This window comes from Haliotis rufescens, unplaced genomic scaffold (assembly GCF_023055435.1).
Source record: "Haliotis rufescens isolate VD_foot unplaced genomic scaffold, xgHalRufe1.0.p SCAF_3, whole genome shotgun sequence".
Classification (NCBI taxonomy): domain Eukaryota; kingdom Metazoa; phylum Mollusca; class Gastropoda; order Lepetellida; family Haliotidae; genus Haliotis; species Haliotis rufescens.
Window position 1 is genome coordinate 46,401,799 of NW_025964001.1, and position 25,536 is coordinate 46,427,334.

At 37.8% G+C, this 25,536-nt stretch overlaps 2 protein-coding genes across 2 annotated transcripts; one reads left to right on the top strand and one right to left on the bottom strand.

The window, feature by feature from the left end:
• The first annotated feature begins 4,588 nt into the window (after positions 1–4,588).
• Positions 4,589–4,942, top strand: LOC124125123 (putative transmembrane protein INAFM2). Its single transcript, XM_046488434.1, has one exon. The coding sequence runs from the start codon at positions 4,589–4,591 to the stop codon at positions 4,940–4,942; it is 354 nt and encodes a 117-aa protein (XP_046344390.1).
• An 8,588-nt stretch (positions 4,943–13,530) lies between these two features.
• On the bottom strand, positions 13,531–14,606 carry LOC124124723. Its single transcript, XM_046487976.1, has 3 exons — positions 14,432–14,606; positions 13,996–14,097; positions 13,531–13,664 (listed from the first exon to the last, which is right to left on the bottom strand). The coding sequence occupies exons 1-3, from the start codon at positions 14,604–14,606 to the stop codon at positions 13,606–13,608; spliced, it is 336 nt and encodes a 111-aa protein (XP_046343932.1). The 3' UTR covers positions 13,531–13,605.
• Positions 14,607–25,536: the final 10,930 nt, after the last annotated feature.

Sequence of the window (25,536 nt, forward strand, 5' to 3'; positions counted from 1 at the left end):
TAGACACTTGACAGTTTCACAAGGTAGAACATATGTGTGTGAAAGTTCTAGTATGACCGCAACAAATTTCAGTGTGATAGGAACCAAGACTTGACGCGATATGAACCTCCAAGGGAACAAATGTTGATAGCAAAAGTTCCCCCGGAACGTATATACGCCTGGAACCAAATCTTGTTCACAAGATATCACGTTTTTCTCATCAAGTGATCTGACAAAATTGCTGTGTTCAAGAGTGGCACAGCCACGAAGGAAAATTTAAACACGTTCGAGATGAAACTAACATGTTATTTTACAAGGAAAGCCAAAAATGGTCTTTGTATAATGTATTTTCTCAGTAATCTTACTTGAGAAAATATATAGTGCCGATCAGGCAGAGTGAAATACTTTCTGGCAACACGTGTTATTTTACCCGAGTGACATATCGATTTTAAGTTTTCAGACAGAAATACGATAAGGTAAACTTCTTATGTACCAGTATTAACTGAATCTACCCTGTTGAAACTCCCTTAGGGCGCCAGGGACCTATGATCGTTGGTTCGTATCACTCACTCACTAACTCACTCGTTGAAACCACCGGACAACGATGAAATCCAACCCGACTAATAATAATGGCAACGCCAGTTTGTTCAGTGACGTCATCAGATTGTTCCATGTGATTGTAAACAGAGTAATAGGCATTTGTTATTCACCAAAAATATAAAATAACATTCTTGTTTCACTCGATAGTATCTGTTTTAGCTGCGAAGTTGAGAATAACATCTTAGCTTGGGAAATCGGTAGTGTCCGAGGGCCGACTGATAAGGAAGGAAAGGCGTAATAGTGAAATGTTTTGTTGTAGACATTACATGATGTTATATAGATATATCATCCACAAACACGATCTCATGAGGTTTCATGAATATTCTTATCTAAACCAAAACGAGGCTAACGTAGGCAAAGCCACATTAACATAATGGCGGCGAATGCGAAAGATCTAAATGTACTTCCTGATTTCAAGTTTTCGTTCGTTGAAGGCTATATTCAGAAAGTGGAAAATCACAGATGGGAAAGGGATACAAATAATTTTCAGAAGTAAATGTGAGTAATCCCTGTTCATCGGTGACTTTGGGTGGATTGATGTCATTTTGATCTTGAATATTGAATAGATTAAGTATGTTTCGCGATGTCTATGTGACATATCATAATTAGTATGTACTCACTCTGAATGACTTTCAAGGATCTCCGCGTATTTTCGCCAACCACTGCCTTCTTAGTTCTTACGGTCTTATCCTTGGGAATGCGGTGGAATGACACCGTAAAATCACTACGGTCATCGCTTCTACACAAAGGCACACAGCAGTAATCTTTCCTTTTCGAGGTCGCCATTTCCTGGGTGTGATTGCCTACGTTAGCCTCGCTTTCGATTTGACCTCGAGGTCATGCATATTGGCTAAGAATGGTCCCTTTGATAAGTCAGTTAAATAAGCAGGGATCTGTGAATTTTGTAAAATGAACCAACTTGAGGAACATGCGGTGATTAAGTACTTACAGGAAATTCTAGCCAGGTGCAGTGGTTACAATATGTGTTTGTCTAATGCGTACTATGACTGTTGAAGGGTGGTTCCTTATTATCACTCAAAGGACATATAGTACGAATTTCCAACTTTTTAAAACTACACAAACGTGTTCCTAAATGAATTACAGATATCTCTGATGTATTGCTTACTTCTTTTGATGATCGGTAAATGTTATAGGGAGGTTACAAATGAGAAATGTGTAGTTTGTTTTGATTGCGATCTCGAATATCTACATACAGCTGCATTTGAAATAGAGGAGGAAGTTTGATACTGTGTCAGCACTTGCTAAAATGTGTGATTATCTCATTTTCAACGAACAGGTCCACTTGAGTATGATATTAATATGTTTTCCAGCATTTACCTGATCCAGCCAATTTCGAACGGGTGACAAATACTGATGTAATTTGTACATTGAATAATTCGTTCCAGTCGTGTATGGAGATCCCATTTTATATAATTCAGTGGGTGTTTCCAAAGAAAGGGTACAATCCATTATCGCAGAAACTTTGACAATTAAAAAAGTATCAGCTCGTTTGGGTTCCAAAGCTTCTCACAACATGGATCGTGATAATCCAGCTCTGTTTGAAGCCGATACAGAAACGTCAAGGCCAAACAACAATCAAAACAGTGGAGCCATTTTATATTCCCACCACCAAAAGGCAAGGACTGTTCAGTCAGCTTGAAAGGTTGTGACCTTCGTATTCTAGGATGTCGAAGGTGTCGTCATGGTGGACTATCTTCCAAACTCCTAGACAATTATACGAAGCATATTATGCTGCACGTTTGAGGCATTTACGGGATGAAATGACGACTACGAGATTTGAGAAGCTACAAAAGGTGTGATCTTCCATCAGGACAATCCGCCAATCCACAAATCAGTCATTGCCATGGCTATAATACACAAGTGTAGCTTTGAACACCTTCAGAACCGACCGTACTCTCCCGATCTGCTTCCGTCAGACTTCCATCTGTTCCCAAACATGAAAAAAGCTTTAACCGGAACCCATTTCGACTCGAACGATGACGTCATAGCAGCTGTGGAGACCTATTTGGACAGCCAAGAGAAGACCTTCTACGAAACTGGGAAAAATCTCTCCAACGCGAGGCTCACAACATACGAATCAACCCGGGGTTGTGTTGAACAGTTAATGATTTCAGGTCAAGTCTTTCATGCGAGGCGTAAAACATACGAATCACCCCTCGCAACGCTGTGACCACTGGCATATAAGTCAAATCCATGCCTCGACTAACGGGATCGGGTGGTCAGGCTGGCTGACTTGGTTGATACATGTCATCGATCCCAATTGCGTGGATCGATGTTCATGATATCAATCACTGGATTGTCAGGTCCAGACTCGATTATTTACAAACCGCCGTCATATAGCTGGAATATTGCTGAGTAGTGCACTTTACCTGGCGCACTTTTTCAGATCCATGCCCTAAGCAAGTTACCCTAAGACCGAAAAGGGTTGTTGGATCGTAAAGACGTGTAAGTTTCCCTAAACCGAAAGGGGGTGTTAGGTCGTAAAGACGTGTAAGTTTTCCTAAGACCGAAAAGGAGTGTTGGATCGTGAAGCGAGAGTCACTGGAGCGTGAGGTACGGTAACGTTATAGCGAGACAGCGGTCGCACTATAGCGCGGTAATTGAGCGGATGGTAGAGCTCGGGCTCCATTGTTGCCGAATGATTCATGAAGGGAGACAACTCACTCGTGACTGGCGATACTTAACTTTGCTGTGCCTGTTTTGGAAACACCGGCATAGATTTTGTACAGTTGATATTCAATGCAGAGAAGAACTCACGTTATAAACCAAAGGGGCGCTGCAGAATCGCGCGGTTTTCATAATATTGATCGTTTACATTCCCTTTAATGTGTGATACAATGTATCTGAATACGACCTCTTTGTACACAATTCCGATTCAGGACGTCTATCTTACAGTGTGTGAAATATAAACAATGAAAGGGTGTCATCAGGATCCACATACTTTAGGACCTGCAGGCCCAGACCAAATTCTTCAGGCCCTCATTTAAAAACCTTCGGCTTACTGTGAGCAATATATCGACATGTAAATTTACTGCAGACCAGAAGGATCAAAACACATTTGAGACTCCATGTCCAACACGAGATCTTGATCTACCTGTCATACGTGATCTGTGGTGTATTGATTTGACATCTTCCCAAGTAGGATTTGGTTACCATGACAAGTTACAATCAATATTTCAGATAACATCGTTAATCAAAACTTATGGAAGGTCATGATGGCTGCTTTGCGCGAATACAGTCGTTTCTAGAATTACACGTGCGGATCCAGCATTCTTAAAAGGGGGTGGTCAAAAATATCAAAATCATCTCTCAGTCAATTTTATTGTCTACAACATGCTACGTGTGGTTTTCCAAAGAAACAAAGGTGGGGAGGGGGCGTCAGGACACTAATTATTTTAATTCTGCACGAACTCTAGTGGAGGTATGACTCTTGTTTGCAGCATCTCACATCACCTGATTGACAATACAATTCATCATCATCGTCCAAACCCGCCCCTTGTTTTGACTAGCAGTGGCTGGACACATATATACACCAGAGACCATATAATGGATCTATTTTATGTTCTCTGAATACACCTACTTTCAGCGGTAGAAACTTACAGCTTTAGTCCACTAGACCTTATAATGATAACATATAGCAAAAGTCTTAAAATTGGCAAATTTCTACTAGTCCTACTGGGCAGTTTGGCAAGGACTATAGGACTAGTGTCAATTTCTAACGCTGACTTTGAACGCCATGGTACACATTCATGATCAACAGCTGCTGGGCATAAGCATCGCCAGAGTTATCTTTCGTGGTGCCAGTTAATGATTTTTATAGAGGGCGCCACGGCACAGTTGGTACAGAAGTCAATAGAAAGGCTTGGTCTTTATGTCGTTAGATCGAAGTACAGCAAGCTGATCTAGTGTTGTGACCTCGCCCAAGGCTCATTCTCCGTTCGTCTTTCTCCCGCTTGGCTGTTAACATCACCATCTCTCACCAGTTACCATGGATAAGGAAGATGGAAGCGCTAACTACAGAGGCAACGCTACAACCAATGCTTCGAAAGGACCAACTTTCACAACGGAGAAGAACAAGAATAAAATGGCAGCGAAAACAAACAAAAAGTGGGTTCGCCTTGCCACTGTCCTCGCCTATGTGTTGGCAGTCTCCCTAGCTGCTATTGTGTTGGCCACGTACTACAGTTTGATTTGGAAGCCAAAACTGAACAAGATGCCCTCCTCATCAGTTGCACAAACCACCACCATCCCAGCCCCAGAGAACTTCGGTGTGACGCAGGTTCATGACTCTAATCTCACCATGTCTGTAGGCACCCCCGCCGCCGTGAGCTCGGGCCCGTAGGATGTCAACATTCTGTGGTAAGTGGTCTTCTATATCAGTAAAAGCGCACACTATCTTATAATTATGTATAAATTACCGTGTAATTGATGTACACTTTGTAAGGTTGACGATTGTACATCCACACATATTAGAATGTTACTAGCCATAATTACACAGATACTAGTCGTTGCTAAATGGGCTGTGATTTATTTTAGAAGTAGTTTTAAGTTTTGCTTTTGGTAGAAGGACTGTTTGAACACAAATACAAACATCACCTTAATCAAAGTTATTTATGTTATATGTGTATTTAAAATTTATCTCAAGCTTGAAATTAAACAAATTCCTCAGAATACATATGCCCCTTAATCAACTAATGAGTGCGACATACATCTGCAGTACAACCTGCATGGATCATACCATCATTTGATGCAGTTGTTTTTTTAATGGGTACAATAGATATGTACATTAGGTCACAAGATTCCCCCATCATTCTCAATAACAGAGGAAACTGGACAAAATAATGGATTTGCTTTAAATAATGTTTGATTTCCATAGGAAACATTTCACTAAACATGCTAAAAGAGTTTATATGGCTAACCCTATCAGTCACAGCTAACCCGAGGGTTCATAAATGGGAGAGACACAAGAGGACTTCATTCCTGAGGTTCATATTTGTGTAAAAACTGTTTGGTTGGGACCATATTTGTAAACAAAAATGATTGACATCCTTCATTGTTGTAGTACCAGTGCAGGCATTGCATGGGATCCACATAAAACAGAAATTTTCAGAAACAGTCACACATATTTATGATAAATGGCAACAACTTTTAATATATAGATTGGTCAAAAACGGCTAAAAAAGAAGAAAACAACAGAAATTAGGATTTTAATCAACATGCTGTTTTGGGTGTTGCCTTTCCTGGTAATATGTATAGAAAAGGTAGCCATTATTGATTAAAAAAAAATGTATATATCCCGATACTATGGGTGCAATACAATTTGTATCCCAATACAGTACTTATATTTCACAAGTTCCTTTTTGAAGGTGAATCACAATCCTGAAACATTTGTTATTAAAGTTCGGAGATCAAAGATGGGACATTGTAAGGCAAAAATATATTGGCTAAAGGGCACTGTGAATGTGAATATGTTATGCTTTTTATGTCAAACCATAAAATACTAGAGAATCTGCATCATGTGCCTAAGCTGGTGGTTGAACAGTTATTTCTGTTATTAGTCACATGTTTTTACACCAACTGGCAATGAAATGTATCATGTATCGGGATACAGGACTCTTAAATTGATGTACTGTATCATGGGCCTTGTATCTCCATACAGGACAGTACAAAATAATACCAGAATTTGTACTTGACTGAGAAAGTGTTATTCCAAGTATAACATTTGTTACATTGTATTTTATTATTGCATTCATTGCAATACTATAACACAAAGCATTAAACTGCATTTTATGTACTGGTCTTCTTATCAGTGAAGTACAGGTTATCTCTATATGCCCTACAAAGCCATAGGGGCTGTCGGGTAGCCTAGTGGTTAAAGCGTTCGCTCGTCACGCCAAAGACCCGGGTTTCCCGACATGGGTACAATGTGTGAAGCCCATTTCTGGTGTCCCCTGCCGTGATATTGCTGGAATATTGCTAAAAGCGGCGTAAAACCATACTCACTCACTCACTACGAAGCCATAACATTAGTTATTTGTAATATTTTGAACATGAATTGCGAATTTTTAAATTCCATTTTGGGAAGTTTTAGTGACATTTGCTAGAGATTTGGAACCAAATGAGCAGCCTCTGAGCAGGTGTAGATAAATCCCTGAACTTTGATTCCATACAATGGTAGTGATAATTGAGGGGTTGACTGATTCATTTTTTTCTGGATATAGAGACTAAACGGTTAAAGAACTTCACCATAGTATGAAATGTCTTGCTGCTTAATTAATAGAGGACTGTTTGGATTTGATTTGATCTTTTCCAAGTTTCTGACTGTAAACATGGTAAAAGGATTTACATGACCTTGACTCACCAATTACCAGGGCTGGGTTTGAAAGATAATCACTTCTATTTGTTTTAGGAATTAGCTAGCAAGTTTTGGCCAACCATGCAAACAGCGGCTGGAGCTTTTTGTCTCAAAATAGCTAAGAAATCTAGTTTCCTCCAATACTTCTAGTATAGTTCCTTGAGAAATACTATTGAAATATTTGTGTACCAACTCTGTATCTTGTAACATCTCTGCCGCAAACACCACAAGGCGTAATGACGTATGGGTTTGTGCATGTTGTATGCAAGGCCATTCTTTACTTCAACATATTTAACAAATTGGTTAACTGAACTGCCAACCCTATAATATGAAAAAGTGGACATTTTTTCTTCTGACAGAGAAATATTGTATTATTCCAACAAATGCAAACAGGTGTCTTTACTACAAGAAACGGTGCACACCATTATTAGTGTATGTTCACCTGTAAAATGTACCAGATCAGCTTCATGAAAACTATATCATGGTACTCACACAAGTTTTGAAGAACGAACAATCTCTGAACTGTCTTTGTACATACATACCAGGATTTGTAACAAAAAAATCTATAAGCATGAAGTACACGGCTGTCACAAGGACATTTTTACATGTTATAACACATTTAGTTTACTGGCATTTTAGGGATCTCTAAAACAACATTGGGGTATTGAAGCTGAAATTCCAAACTGATGTTGATTTGAGTGGAAAACATGAATATGAATATGACAAGACATTCCAGGTGGCATGGAAAGGCCACTCATATGATGGGCTGTAATATCATAGTAATTGATGCCTTTCATCACACATGATTTTCAATACATGAGAAGAAATCACTGCATTGATAAGATGACATATCTAAACATTACACTAATTTACAGTTTGTACTAAAAGAGAACAGTAGTTACACAGTGTCTGAACATGAGTCATTAAATACAGAAGAACAGTATGTCTTTAATGCTATTTAAGACCAACTTCATCCCACTCATCTCTGCAATAGCAACATAGATGTTCAAGTTTATTTTACAATGGGATCAAGCTTTTACACATCTACTAGTGTCATTGCATTTTATGATCTGTAGTATTGTGGTATAAAATGACATCATGACCTTATTTTAGGCATCATCACAAACATTGCAAATTTCCATTGAAATATAGCATGTGCATGCCATAGAATCAACTCCAAACTTATTTGCCAAATCAATATGAATATCTACATGTCTTATTGCAGTGATCATGGTGATGGTGTCTGAATATCTACATGTCTTATTGCAGTGATGGTGTCTGAATATCTACATGTCTTATTGCAGTGATGGTGTCTGAATATCTACATGTCTTATTGCAGTGATGGTGTCTGAATATCTACATGTCTTATTGCAGTGATGGTGTCTGAATATCTACATGTCTTATTGCAGTGATGGTGTCTGAATATCTACATGTCTTATTGCAGTGATGGTGTCTGAATATCTACATGTCTTATTGCAGTGATGGTGTCTGAATATCTACATGTCTTATTGCAGTGATGGTGTCTGAATATCTACATGTCTTATTGCAGTGATGGTGTCTGAATATCTACATGTCTTATTGCAGTGATGGTGTCTGAATATCTACATGTCTTATTGCAGTGATGGTGTCTGAATATCTACATGTCTTATTGCAGTGATGGTGTCAGTGTGTTATGGAATAAAAAAATGAGACCACATTTAGAAAATAGTCCCATCTGATTGGTTGGTGCACACTAACAGTTCTTTTGCTAATGTAATAAAATGTCTACACCTGAACTTCAGGCCGAGGATATATTAGTGTATAAATCAAAATTTGCTCTTCTGTTGTGATGTTAGTGGTACAATGTAAGAAAACGTGAGACAGGGTTGCTGACAATACTTTGTGGCTATGCAACAATTTCACATTCACAATTATGGCTTCCTGAAATATCCAATACAGCAGAAACCCAAGTGTACTGTACTGATATATTATGATATTTTCCCAGATCATTCATATATCATGGTCTTACACAATGGATAGTCAGATTAAAACAGAACCGATTACATGCATCAAACTTGGACCTGATTTAATCAGTTAATAATGCTTGAACACCAATTGGTCCTTTGGAAAAAATATTAGAAGAAACTTAATTCTTTCTTTGCTTGAGCATGTTGAGCAAGAAGATTATTTGAACAGTTGCAGTGTTATCAAATGAGGTTTAAACTTCTCACTATTTGTAGCATATCCTTCCTTGGGACTTTTTGTCCTTTGATTACAAATTGTATAGGTCTATTTCCTATCGGATTGATCTTTTTTCCCAGAAGTTGTCAAATTCCACTCCCTGTGGAAATAATGTGTAATGCAATGCTTCCTCATAATAGAAAAAAAGTAGCATTGATTCAGCTATGATGTTTACTAATTTGGTCAGAGACAATTTAGAATTATGTTTACAGTGTGATTTTCAAGAAACTTTATGATAGCTTTCATCATGTTTGTCTTGCTAGCACGAAATGAACATTATTAAATTCATTGAAGTTGAATACATGTTACATGGAAACAAGGCTTCCTAAGGGTTCTGAGACATGTTAGAATCAGATATTAACTCTTTAAATTCTGTACTGCATTAACATGATAAGTGTGGGATTGAATCTTGATCCCTCACTTGAAACCGAGTGTCCCCTTCGTCCGTCATTTACATGAGGCTTCAGTATTTTCTCTCTAAGACTTAGTAAGAGACCCGCTGAACACTTGGCAACTTATCATATTTCCTTGTGTACAGGCCTCCAGGGGCGGTATTCACAAAGCTTCTTAGAATTTTCTTAAGCCTTAAGAATTCTTAAATCCACAAAGAAATCTTAGTTTCCCTAACAACCAACTTAAGTTTTAAGAAATTTCTTAAGTCATATTCACAGAGCTTCTCAGTGCTTAGTTCTTTGCTTAAGTTTAAGATACCTCATGAGCTTACTTAAGTCCTTAAGAATTTTCTTAAGACATCCAATATGGCTGCCATAGGTATTGTACAAACCACCGCTAGACGAGATGTACTGCAAATATATTCTGACAAAGAACTAATCAGAAGATACAGGTTAAACAAAAGTGGTATTGAATATGTGACTGGGTTAATTGCTGATAAAATATGTCCTAGCACCTCTCGTTCTCATGCCATGACAGGAACTGAAAAGGTTGTAGCAACGCTACGTTATTTCGCTACAGGCAAAATGCAATTATGCAACGGGGATGACTTGGGTCTTTCCCAATCGTCGGTCAGTCGGGCGATAGAGCAGACAGTGTCAGCTTTGTCCGACGCTGAGATAGCATCCCAGTTTATTCACTTTCCGACAACACAGGGTTGCATTCGTCGGAATCAAGCGGCGTTTTACAACATCGCTCACTTCCCTGGTAATTAGTGATTATTGCACCATCTGTCGACGAACCCTCATATGTAAATCGTAAACAGTACCACAGTATAAACACACAGCTTGTATTCGATCCAAACAATATGATAATTGACCTTGTTGCGAAGTGGCCAGGCTCGACACACGACTCGAGAATATTCACCGAAAGCGGGCTTCATATTTTATTTGAACGACACATCGTGCCAACCGGATGTCACCTACTTGGAGATAGTGGCTACCCCTGCAGAAACTGGCTGCTTACGCCGTACCTGAGACCAAATCCTGGCTCACAGACATCCTACAATCGGTAATATTCTCCTACATTCGTGAACACGCAATCGTAATGAGAGTTATCCCCCTTCAAAATTACAAAAGTGAGAATTGGTTGTTGTGAAAAGTTTAAGTGTTCAAATGTGAAAAGATATTTGGTTGTGCATATTTATATCGAAATTGAACATTAAGAAATTACCCATATAAAAATATGAAATATATTTAATGACACATAAAAACATTTATGTTTAAAAAAACATAAAAAATATTCTAAAAATATATAGGTCAATGTGAATCACTTTTTACAAAGTATAAAAAAGCGTAAATATTTTAGTCATTACATCAAGTGACTAAAACATCTGTCCATTCACCTAACAGACTGGATAATCGTTATTGGAGTTCAAAAGGGCTTAGACACTTCACAATAATTATTGACTACTCATGTTCAATCACTGAGTGATGAAATAGAGCATAATAATGTTTGGATTTCATTATTATTATAAATAAAATGGACATATTTTTACTCAATTTGTAAGATAACTGAAACAAATTTGTGGAAATTCATTATGGAACACACTGACTGTAATACACACATATCTGTAAATTGTTGTGTGTGTGTGTGTGTGTGTGTGTGTGTGTGTGTGTGTATTAGACGGGTTCTGAACTTGTTTTCCAGAGCACATAAAAGGACGCGGAGTGTCGTGGAAAGAGGTATAGGCCAGCTCAAGAGACGGTTCCATGTCTTACATGGAGAGATTCGCCTTTCTCCAATTAAGGCATGTAAAATCATAACATGTTGTGGAATTCTGCATAACATCTGCAAGATAAGGAATATCCCATTACCTGACAGTGAGTCCAATGATCCGGATGAAGACATGACAGCCCCCTACAGAGAGAGAGATATTCCTGGCCACAACTTGACCTTCAGGAATCACTTTGCAAACACTCACTTTCAGTGTGAGTGATAATTCTTCTTTTAATTGAGTAAAACCACTATTTAATGAATTATATTCAACAACAAAAAATTTCAGTAAAAAAACAGTTTATTTTAACAAATAAGAGTATAAGAATTAGTTGATAAGGTTTACCTTTTTTCAAAAATAATTCACAAACAATTTATTACAACTGGTTAATGAATTTAATATTGTTACTATAATTGTTAAATATTATATATAATTTGTGAATCTCAAGGATTCTTTAAAAAATGCTCAAGGGTTCAATTGCAATGCATTTTCCCAGTTTACTTACCTGGTATATGAAAATACATTTATCTTCTTGTAAGAAACATCTTATGACAGACAGATTTTATTGTAGTAAATTCAAAAGAACGATAGTACATAAAGTCTTCAATACATAATCATTGTTGAAAGTTAAACACGTTTAAATTCTTCCTGCATTTCTTATACATATTTCAGAAATTTAGCAAATACATGTTGTAATACATATCACAATTTCTTGGAGTAACTGGCCCTGTCTGTCATATCAAATGCAGTGACACAGAATAAGATATTCATCCTCACTGGCCACTGGCCATAGATAACAATCCTTTTTAGCACTGATAAACATACCTGTCAGGTGATAGTCTCAACAGACGGAGCAAGTACTTTCTACAATTAGTGACAGGCACCCCATAATGGACATCTTCCAGTTTCGCGATAAGTAACACAATATGATGACTAGTACCCTATTCCTAAAATAGATTAACAAAATCTTTTGTGGATCATTTTGACATTATCCTGAACTGTTTGCCTCCTTGTTGTGGGAACAATATTCTTATAAAAATATGAAAGGCATTCAACAGAGATACACAATACTGTTCAATGAAATACTTAACTGGAAAAAGTGTGTTACAAGCTTAGTCAGCTAAGGTCTTACATTTTATTGATTTTATCCATATCATTGGCACCCAAATACGAAGATTTTGAACCCTGAAATGCAATGTTGCTGTAAGAAGAAGTAAAACATGAGAATATGGTTGAATGAAAACACATTCAAATTATGACATGTTATCAATGTATCTATTGATAGAAATGACATTTCACACACTGTAACCTCACACATTAACCAATATTATATTATTGAAGATAAATTTAAACTGAAAAGGAGTATGGTTGTGTCAAAATAGGTTTCAAATCTTTCTCTTCAAAGAATACATTACATTTTGAAAACATGGTAAACTCTCTGGCCTTAAAAAGTGATATGCATACATGGTATAGATATAAATTTTATTCATTCTGCAGTTTTTGAAGTTGAATTTCCATAATTTTCTTCTTAAGACTTAAACAATCAGTTTCAAGTTTAAGTTTCTTGTAGAGTAGCTCATCATAGCTTTCCCCCAACAGGGAAAGTTTGTCGCGAGGACTTTGGCTCCTGGACTGTGCTCCATCCTGCTGGTCTCTTCATGGATCCCAGTGCTGAGGAGGTGGTGTCTGGCACTGATGGTTCCGGCTGTAAAGGCACAGACACTGTTGATGCAGTAGGGACAGCTCCTCCCATGGCCTGGAGTGTCTGCAAGTCAAGTGCTGCCATATCACTGTATTCACTGTATATAAATGGACAGAAAATGTTTTAGTCATTGTTGTTTTTGAGTATCTATGTATCTGAATAGGGTAAAAATATGAGGTAATAATCAGTTTCAAACACATGGAGTATCAATAATTTTTAGTGATCCCTTCAAATACTTTTCACCACAATCTTGCACTTTGCAGGATTTGTTTAGGAAGATAATCAAGATTGGTTATTCTCTGTTATTGATGTGTTATATAATTTAATATGGATGCTTTTATAGTAATGTGTATGACCACTTATACACAGGAGGTACTTTGCTAACATAATAGTTTTTCATAGCAAATCATTTAAGTAGAGTTATGCTATATGAATGATTATACTCACTACAAGGGCAAGGGAATACATCAGTAGAATTACCTTGCATTAACTGTGTCAGAAAGGCTGACCACCTGTAGGAGGGATGTGTCCATGGCTGATGGGATTCCAGATATGGATACATTATCCTGCCCCAGAATATCCCACACTACCTCGGATGTGGCATGGTGATGGACCACCACCTGTCGAAGTGAAAATTATTTTTACTTACATCAGAAAAATTGAGAAAGTTTTATTCCGAATCAATGTGTTAAATAATACTAAAGTATCAATTGAAGACAGCCTAAGAATTGTATATACATATGTAAATTCAAACTTTTTAGAATTGATTATACACTGTATGGGACACCAAAATGTACTTAAAGACACCAAATACAAATATTTTTACTTGAAAGCTAGAATAAACAATAATTGTAACACATTAAGATTAAATGTATCTCAGATCTGGTGATTTATGCACTGTAAAACTACTATTACAGTTCAGTGTTGCAAAATGTGAACTACAATAATTACCTGTGCTGATAACACCTTGCTTGTACCTTGCAATTTCTCCCCTGGCTTTACTTTGGATGTTATGCCATTTCTTTTCCACCTCCTCGGGGGCTCTGATGCATCCTATGATTTACATAAAAATATTCAATTCTCAACTGTGTAATGTAAATTTCAGAAATAAACGAATAGGTACTGGATGTGACACTGTAATATAACTGATAACCTGTACAATAACATTTATTTTTTTCTTTCCCTGAAAATAAATTTTATGTTAAATAAAATATAGATCTTATACAATACAATCTGGTTCTATCCAAAAAAATCCTTCCGATTTTATGTGCGTTGCTGCTGTGAAAATTTGCAAAATACTAAAATCTTGAATAACAATAGAATTTTGAACATTATTTGAATCTTAATATATTTCAATACCCAAAACTATCTTTATGGTCTGCCGTACCTGGAAAGGCTGCGTTGATCGTGTGGGTAAACTCCACCCACTTTTCCTTTTTCTTTTGAGCTTTCACGCCTGCCCCGAACTTTCCTAATAAAACCGCTTTGTTTTCGTCAACAAGTTTCGTCAGGAGCAGGTTTTGGTCCTCAGACCAGTTGGGTTTTCGCTTTTTGTCAGTCATGTTCGCTGGCTGCCGTCGATATTCCCGCCGAATCGAAAATAGGTCGTCTGCCAAAACTTTTTACTTTCGCGTTTTCAACACTGAAGAGTCGTGTTTTGTTGCTATTTATAGATAAGGGAATGTCCAAAACGTCACTCGAAAGGTGTTAAGAATATTCTTAGTCAAAACTTTACTTCCCAAGATGCAACGGGGTAGACTAAGAAAACTCTTAGATATTATACTAATACTTTGCTAAGAATCATGCTTAGACTGTTCGTGAATTGATACTTAAGATTTTTTCTTAGCTAAGAATTTTTTAGAAAACTTCAGTCAAGTTCTAAGAAAATTCTAAGAAGCTTTGTGAATACCGCCCCAGAAAAATTTTGGAGCCATTGTGTATTTACTCACATCATCATTCACATTGGATTCATCATGTTCATGGTTCTCTTTGTGTATTGAATATATTTTTACTCCACTGACTCGAGTCTTTTGAATATTTTTTATACCAATGTGCATACCTTTTCTAAAAATATTAAGTCTGCTTTTTAATGCGGTATTAGATGACTTCTAATTTGCATCTGTTCATTTGTGTTCCTTACATGTCTGAATTACAGTACCCGTAAGCAAGACCTGCAACTTCTGTGCACTATTTGCTGCAGTTGAGAGTTCATGTACATGTGACATGATGCCTGCATTCAGTAAAAAATAATGTAAAGACATATAGGTACGTGTTGTTATACTAATGACTTTTAAAAACTGCAATGTCTATTTGTATGGTGATGTATTTGGTGTATTTGATATGGTCGTAAATATGCAGCTTCTCTGAAGCTCTGTGTACACAGCACAGTACAGTGAGCATCCCCCGTTGTTGGTAGCATGTTTAGAAAGAATTGCCATTTCATATGCACTGTGCTGTCAAAAGCTACATAATATCACCTCAGGTGAATGAACAGGTGACAAACTTGTTATATTGTGTTGTTGTGAAATAAGATTACTAGACTTGATGAAATGCTAGGTATTTGGCACATTGCATTTTGCATTTGTTGTGCCTATGTTGTTAGCTTTAAAAAAACTGTTGTTTTGTGTTCACACACACACACACACACACACACACACACATACACACATACTATCATCTGATCATGTATATATATTTATATGGATATTCTTATGACTGATTATGTACTACTACATACATACAATGTACGTTTGCCTTTCTGGCATTTATGATGGATTATATTTTGAAAGTATGTGCAGTCTGCAAAGCAGATTATATTTTAGTTTCTATTCTTTACACTTATTGACAAATATTTTCAATGTTGTTTCAGGTACTTGTCATCTCCGAGGTAGTCTGCCCATAGTCATGGATGGATGATGATGGGTGTGGTATCTTGTACTGTCAGTAATTAGTCCCTTGGGATGACATTCACCATCAGCAATCTGTCTCAAATAAGTCATTGTATCTATTGTACCTTACGTCATCATCTTCGTCTATTCTGGACCTATAGGTTTGGCCTAGCGCCTTCTGTGGACAGACAGCAATAATGTTGTGACCTGGTGGCGTCCAGGAGAGTGGTGCTGGAGTGTGTGCCTGGCCAACCACTAGGAGACAGAGCAGGGCCACAGCATGCACCTGCCAGCAGGCAACCCTCTTGGACAGAAGTTTCAACACCAAACAGTGTCATGAATGTCAGTATTCATGACACACAATATGTAACATACAATATGATTACCTTGTTCTTTTATGCACAAGATCAATGTTTGACTTCAAGACTTCTGTTGAGAGTGTTATACTGTCTCCTTCTAAATTCTGACATAAAGAATATGGAACAATGTGTTTCAGCATGATGTGATTGTTAGATGTATTCCTCAATGTAGTGCCAGCTGTTTCTCCCACGTGGTGGTGTGCAGCGTGACAGACTGTTGCTGGCCCTGGATGCTGCTAGGTTAGACATCAGTGATGACTCTGTACTATACCTCTTTGTGATTCAGTATTGTTACAGTGCCTCGCTATGAATAGTTGGTTATACACTGGAACATATGGCTTTATTTCGTAGTGGAAAGTGTGTGGGGAGAAATACTTTATTCAAATTTAACGTCCTTTACTTTTCATTTTATTATTCATTGTAAATTTCCAGAAAGGAATAGGGTATAACTGTGTTTGAGTATTAACACATGATTGAGGAAAAGCATTTGCCGAGTTCAGTTGATCTTTATTCATCATTTCATTTGCATGTTGATCTTGCCAAAATAAATAGGACAATCCCAACTTCCAAGGGTGTCAATTAAGAACAGTCAGTAGGATGTGTTGCAACAGATAACAGGGTGACTAGTTTGTGGGGAGGGATTATATGAACATGTTTTAATCTTTTTAAAAATTTAATACTACCACATGTTCATGGCGTCCATGTTTTGTTACAGTGTGTTCACAGATACTTCTGTGTTTCAGCTCCAACTTGGTGTGTTATTATGCACAGGGCTTATTTATACACTATTGCCTTGAGTTCGAAAATGTAATCTACTATTTAGTTTTCTCTTCACTTTTCTAGAATTGTTTTTGTTTGGTCTTTTTTTGTCCTATTCAGTTGTTTCTTCATCTCTGGGAAGGGGGATAATTGCTATGTCATGTATAACCCTATCAGACTTAGCAGTAGGTTAGGTGATTTAGCATAATTATATGTAATAATAGTTCTGTTATTAACTGTGATTGGGTGCTGGCTAATGTCACATGAAATGTAAGGTTATCCTTATGGTACCAGGATACAATGTAGAACTTTTATTCGTTTTATTAACCTTTCAGTAATTATCACATTTCTTACACTTGCCAAAGAAGGCTATTTTACAAAGTTTGTTGGAAGTCTGTGATGATAATAGATTGAGGAATTGTCAGGTTTACAAAAGACCTATGATTTTGACACTGAAATAAATCCTTTGTGTGGGATATCAATCTTTCCCCAGATTACAATGGTAATTGATGGATATTATTGATGGTGCATTCGTTTGGGAAAATCATGCCAGTTTGGTAACTAAGCCAGTAATCCAAGTATATCATCACATCTCCAGCTTGTTGTGCTTTGACTTGAGAATGCCAGATGGTTTCTATTCAATGATATATATTTATGTGTGCCACAACAGGTGATATTTGGTTGTTGTTGTTGTTGTTGTTGTTACAGATCTACCATTTCCTGTTTGTACATTATTTAAGGTACAATGTAGTACAGTGTCCTGATTGTGTTTGACCAGTGGTAAACGAGTGACACGCATTTGTCAGGTTATTCCCTTGAGATGTGACAGATAGAAATTACCAGTGCGAAGTTGAACATTTCTGAAATTATCATCAGTTAATGAAGTGACACAGTCCCATGTCTCCCGGAGAGTGTATGAATGTCATATCACACCTAACAGGAGGATGCTGTGGGGCTATGGGGCAGCATGCAGCAACACAGCTGTATACAGCCCTGCTAGGTGTAACAACTACATGCTCCCTACATCTTGCACAGGCCCTGTAACATGAGATATTGATTATTTTGATCACACAATCTCAAAGGCCTCCACATTATAACCTTACATGCAACAACAATTAGCAGTCTATTATCTTTAGAGGTCTATTATTTCATAGAATCAGTTTCATATTGGGCTGTAGTTACGGATGTTTTTTTATGATTGTCCTTATTTGGAGATTTCGGTGTAAGAAGGATTGATGCATACATATAAAAAGCTTTAGGACAGAAGAGAGCTATTTGCCTGGAGATCAATGTGCCAAATTCTAGCAGTATAACAAGGATGAATAATATTAAGCCAGGCAGATGTAATCCCACATTGAGAAATACCAGAGAGTCCAACTTGAGAGTATTTCCTGGTCACACAAGACACGTGTGTATGGTGGGGGCTCTTCGGTTACAGGTTCACAGTGCAGCCTTCCCTGCATAAATACCAGGCAGTCTCGTACTGCAGCCTGGCGACCGTCCCATACCACATGGCAGGCACTTGACACAGGGGAGGAGAAATGAACAGTTGAATAATTACCATCTTATATCAGTAAGACACTTAAATTCTAATGATCAACACCTGTTAATGATGAACATTTTCAGTCTTGTCGCTCCCATGCAAGCTTATTACAGCAGCTGTAGTGAATGACAGCACATGCATTTACATCCATGTATGTTCCTGCACAGTAGTAGGAAGTGTTTCAATAAGGGAAATACCTAGTGTTTTATGTGTTCTGCAGAAAATTGCATAGCAGTGACATTTGTTTTCATTTAATGTTTCAAAGAGAATACCAGTAGTGAAAACCTCAGCCAAAAGTAACCTGGTTGGTTTAAAAACTTTTTATGTTGTCTGACTAGCATGATATTCAAAAACTTTGTAGGGTGTTTATAATGGTTCAATAATGGTTAACTAATACATGTAGTTTACTAATCTACTCCAGGACAACAAAAGTGTTGCTAATACTATTCAAATGGTGAAATATCAGGGGACCAGATGCCTATGAGAGTGATCAGTATGCAACAAATCAGATATTTATTTTAGTGTTACATATTGTTTCCATGTGCATAGAATGTTTTTGTTTGAGGTATATTGAATATATATTATATATTACATTGTATATATATATTCTCCCAGCATTTGTAACCAGGTCATATATGAAATATGTGGTTATGTGCAATAAATGAATTATGAACTGTTTACTATTATCTATGTTTATACCAATATTCTGTCCTAGATATTTGCATGTACTCATCGTGTGTACCAACATTTTGGATATCCTTGTTACAATCAGTGTCATGTGCAATATGTTTTAATTACAAAGACATCTTCCTATTTATGATGGACACTCCCAGGCATTGCGATGTTGGAGATGCACGATCCAGCTGTACTCAAGTTGGATCATGCTTAATATTTGAGTGTTTTTGGAAATGACTCCATAATCTATTACTGCATTTCTAGCTCTGGCATGTAGCATTTTGTTCAAGAAACATGCTATGTGCAATATATGGAATATCTTAGACTGATTCTGCAGTTCCTTTATCTGGCAGATTTCCAGTACTGTTTTTATTATCTTGGCTTTACAACCATATCTGGTAATATTACAAATTTATTGTCAGTTCTGTTTAAAATAAATGTGAGTGTTCTTACAGTACTTTTGTTTGTTGTGTTGACTTATTTGTCAATAATAATAATAATAATAATAATAATAATAATGCTTGTGGTTTTGACACAGAGGTGCATCCATGGTACGACTCAGTATATTCAGAGGGTGTCATTGAAAATGATAAATACAATTGTTTTTGGAATAGGCCCTACACAGCCTCTGACCTATCCAGGCCAACAAACCTGATCTTGTCCTTTTGATAAATCCAATGAAATCATTTATTTAATTAATTCTTCTGTCCCTTTTGACACTAATGTGATTGACAATATTCAGGAGAAACATAGCAAATATGCGGACCTCACTTTGGAAATGTCACGCTTGCATCCCACCTACCAAGTTGACTCCCCATTGTTCTTGGTGCCTTAGGCTTGGTACCTCCCAATCTGTTGACTGACATTGGGAGAGTACCCTGGTTTGCTACCAGGAATACAGCCCTTCTGACAATCTGGGTAATGTAGAAGGCTGCAGTGTTGGGGAGTCTTCACATTCTCGAAAAATTTGGGTGGATTTGACTAGGCAACGCTTCCTGGGAGAAGTCCCATTCACTGACTGGGCTGCGTGTAGAGAGGGCAAGGGACCTGAGCTGATGATGACCCTAACCAGCGAGACTGTGCCAGAATCACCCAAACTCTCCGTATATTCTGCTAGTATATTCTCTTTATGCTCGTATATTGAGGGCGTCACTTTGATTGAAGTTGTTGAAGATTGTATGTTATGTAATACTCTCATTAGTCGCCGTTTCCATAGTAGTATGGGGAAGCAGACAAAAGAGTTTATATCTCCATGACAACGCCTTCAATAGCAAGTAATCCTTGTCTCAATTCGGGCGTGGCCACGTCCACATCATATTATTGACTGCATTAAGCTGATTGAGTGACTGAGCGACGCTCATGTGTCGGTGTCATACAATCACAATGTATTGACTGTCATCACAAGGGACTACCATGGGCGTTGGGGACGAAACACGTGGTAAATGTTGTATGCATTGAACTGAGTAACACGCAATCTTCAGTAAATATTGTATGGAAATGAAAACTGCAGTAAAGTTTTGAATATCCATAAAACCCGAATTCGAATAAAATATATGCCCGTTTATATGATAAAATATATGCCCGTTTATGGAATGAATAGTGATATCGATGTCATCAGTTATAACGCTTTTTGTTACGGTTTCGTCTTAAGATTTTCCTGACTATTGTTCACGTTTCACAATGCAAGTGGCGGTCCATAAATAATAACTACATGTGAATAGTCGACCATGTTTGGAGTCGACTTGATCACTTCTTGAAAAAGGTATTTACTGCTACGCCAAACAGATTCATTTCATAGAGTCCTGTGTGTTGAGGGCAATTTACAAATTGCGGATGTCTTGTATCTAACTTTCAACGTTAAGATGTGTCCTCAATTTTGACATGGCGATGCCATGAGAAGTGCGGTTCAGCTGTTCATCTTGCCACCCGGCTGACCGATTTGCCTCCTCAGATTTCAATGACGCACTCTTGCTTCTCTCTCGTTTTGCGTGGGGAAGTGCAGACGGGGAACGAACACAATTGTCCCGGTATGTCATATTCGATCATAAATTTCTCATGTGATTGGCAGATTGCAAGTGACCGCTGGAGCGATACAAGTTCATATATGATAAATAATATTGACCGCTTCTGCTGACTTCTCTACATGTATTGTTGGATGCGTTATTGCCGGTGACAGATTGAAAATAGTGTTTATCAATAATATGCTATCCGATCGTTAGTTATATACGCAAACGCGCTCACTCACACGCACACTGCTTATGAGAGATCAAAACTATTTTTTTCTGAGCTTGATATAGTATCTGATTCCCCCTTTTATCATAACATACGTAATAAGAGACCATCGGAAGACACCAAGAGGATGTCATTCATCTTGAGTGTCCCTTCACTCAACCCAATGCCATAATCATAGATATCTTATTAGGTCTATGATAGTAGTACAGAATACCATATATCGCGTCCTCATCATTAAATCTGCCCTAGAGAAGTTAGACTTCATGTTCGACCAATGACGTACACTTAACCATCGTAACATTAAATGCATGTTAAACAACAGCAGATAGAAGGACGTATACTACAGCATCGTTACATTACACCAATGTTAGACCCACAGCAGTAGAATGATACACACCACAGTATCGTTACATTAAATACATGTTAAACAACAGCAGATAGAATGACGTATACTACAGCATCGTTATATTACATCAATGTTAGACCCACAGCAGTAGAATGATACACACCACAGCATCGTTACATTACATCAATTTTAGATCCACAGCAGATGTTACACCACAGCATAGTTACATTATAGCAATGTTAGACCCACAGCAGTAGAACGATACACACCACATCAGTAGAATGATACACACCACAACATCGTTACATTAGATCAATAATAGATCCACAGCAGATGTTACACCACAGCATAGTTACATTATAGCAATGTTAGACCCACAGCAGTAGAACGATACACACCACAGCATCGTTACATTAGAACAAGGTTAGATCCACAGCATAGCTGCATTACATCAATGTTAGACCCACATCAGTAGAATGATACACACCACACCATCGTTACATTAGAACAATGTTAGATCCACAGCAGATGTTACACCACAGCATAGTTACATTACATCAATGTTAGACCCACATCAGTAGAATGATAAACACCACATCATCGTTACATTAGATCAATGTTAGATCCACAGCAGATGTTACACCACACCATAGTTACATTATATCAATGTTAGACCCACAACAGTAGAACGATACACACCACAGCATCGTTACATTAGAACAGTGTTAGATCCACAGCATAGCTGCATTACATCAATGTTAGACCCACATCAGTAGAATGATACACACCACATCAGTAGAATGATACACACCACATTATCGTTACATTAAATACATGTCAAACAACAGCAGATAGAATGACGTATACTACAGCATCGTTATATTACATGAATGTTAGACCCACAGCAGTAGAATGATACACACCACATCAGTAGAATGATACACACCACATTATCGTTACATTAAATACATGTCAAACAACAGCAGATAGAATGACGTATACTACAGCATCGTTATATTACATGAATGTTAGACCCACAGCAGTAGAATGATACACACCACAGCATCGTTACATTACATCAATTTTAGATCCACAGCAGATGTTACACCACATCATGGTTACATTATAGCAATGTTAGACCCACAGCAGTAGAACGATACACACCACATCAGTAGAATGATACACACCACAACATCGTTACATTAGATCAATAATAGATCCACAGCAGATGTTACACCACAGCATAGTTACATTATAGCAATGTTAGACCCACAGCAGTAGAACGATACACACCACAGCATCGTTACATTAGAACAAGGTTAGATCCACAGCATAGCTGCATTACATCAATGTTAGACCCACATCAGTAGAATGATACCCACCACACCGTCGTTACATTAGAACAATGTTAGATCCACAGCAGATGTTACACCACAGCATAGTTACATTACATCAATGTTAGACCCACATCAGTAGAATGATAAACACCACAGCATCGTTACATTAGATCAATGTTAGATCCACAGCAGATGTTACACCACAGCATAGTTACATTTTATCAATGTTAGACCCACAACAGTAGAACGATACACACCACAGCATCGTTACATTAGAACAGTGTTAGATCCACAGCATAGCTGCATTACATCAATGTTAGACCTACATCAGTAGAATGATACACACCACAACATCGTTACATTAGAACAATGTTAGATCCACAGCAGATGTTACACAAAAGCATAGTTACATTATATCAATGTTAGACCCACAGCAGTAGAATGATACACACCACATCAGTAGAATGATACACACCACATCATCGTTACATTAGATCAATGTTAGATCCACAGTAGATGTTACACCACAGCATAGTTACATTATATCAATGTTAGACCCACAGCAGTAGAACGATACACACCACAGCATCGTTACATTAGAACAATGTTAGATCCACAGCATAGCTGCATTACATCAATGTTAGACCCACAGCAGTAGAATGATACACACCACAGCATCGTTACATTAGATCAATGTTAGATCCACATCAGATGTTACACCACAGCATAGTTACATTATATCAATGTTAGACCCACAGCAGTAGAACGATACACACCACAGCATCGTTACATTAGATCAACGTTAGATCCACAGCAGATGTTACACCACAGCAGGTTTCATTACATCAATGTTAGACCCACAGCAGTAGAATGATACGCACCACAGCTTTTGTCAGACACCTTAAAATCACAAATGTCACGGTTGACTTCTCCCAACGCCCAATGCATGTTATCCAAGTGGTAAAATGGATTAGTCCCGATCATATCCATTTTTTGTCAGACACCTCACGAAAATATAAGCCATAGTAAACAAATAGGCGAGAATAGTCATAGGCTTTAATAGTCAAACAGATAACACAAATAATTCAACAAGAGAAGACATGAAAACAGCCTTCAACAACAAGTTAGTTGCACTTGAAGACCGAATAACAAGAAGATTACGTGGTGAGTTTGAAAATGAAATAGACAATGTAAAGCAAGATTTGTCACGTAAAGTCTGCAAACTGGAAGATCGTAAATGCGCAAATGAAGAAAGCCTATCATATCATCATACAGCTGACAGGGACAAAATTGTGCTTCTCAACGTTCACCAGACGAACGGCGAAAATGTGTCAAACATGGTCATTTCTGTGATCAGAGACGGTCTAAAGCTTCACAACGTTAACATGGTTAAAGTTACGAGGCTAAAATCCAAAACTGACAAGCCTGTGGTAATCATCGCGCAGTGTGAAAATCTAGAACAAAAGAAGAGCATTTTAGAAAAGTAGAAATCCCTTAAAAATACAAGGAACTTTAAAGATGTGTACATTGCGCCCTACCAAACAAGAAGCGAGCAACGTGAAATTCAAAATTTGAGGAAAATTGTAAATGTTGTGGGACGAGGTAAACTGGAGCTGAAAGGAAACCGGGTTGTGTCTAGTGATAAGGTCAGTACAAGCAATCACAACAACAGCCGCCATGAAAGCGTCCGTGCAAGAGGCAATAAGGCATGACTCATCCGAGAACCGCTACACGACGTCAAGAAGACATAACTTGGGCGCAGAGAGCGGGATTAGCGGTGAAGACTGGTCACGTGTTGAGCGACGTTCAAGCCAGCCAAGGTCACAGCGCAGAAGATAGGTGAAGACAGGGTTTTGGAATGTCAACGGGTGGAACACTAACATAAACTAAGATAATCATTCGTTCCTTGTTGCTTGTATAGAATATGGTAAATATGACATTGTTGGACTTAGCGAAACTCATTTAAGAAGAGATGAAGTTATATGTGTCCCCGGATACAAGTGGGTCGGTCATAACAGGACCAGGGTTAACCGTAAGTAATGCCTATCAAACAAAGTCAACCGTAAGGCCAAGTCCGGATCAGGTGGGGTAGGTTTCTTGATAAAGGATTGTGTTTTAAATGAATATGTGTTTGGTGTTTTAGATGGGAACACTGAGGTTATTCTATGGATATCCCTTACACATAAAGAACTGAACTTTCAACATAGTTTATGTGTATGCTACCTCCCCCCTGAAAACTCAAGCAGACACGTGGATGTAAATGACTTTCTTGATACATTATTGTTTAATATTTATGAATTTCAAAAGCAGGGAAGTGTTTCGGTGTGTGGTGATTTCAACAGTCGCTGTGGCG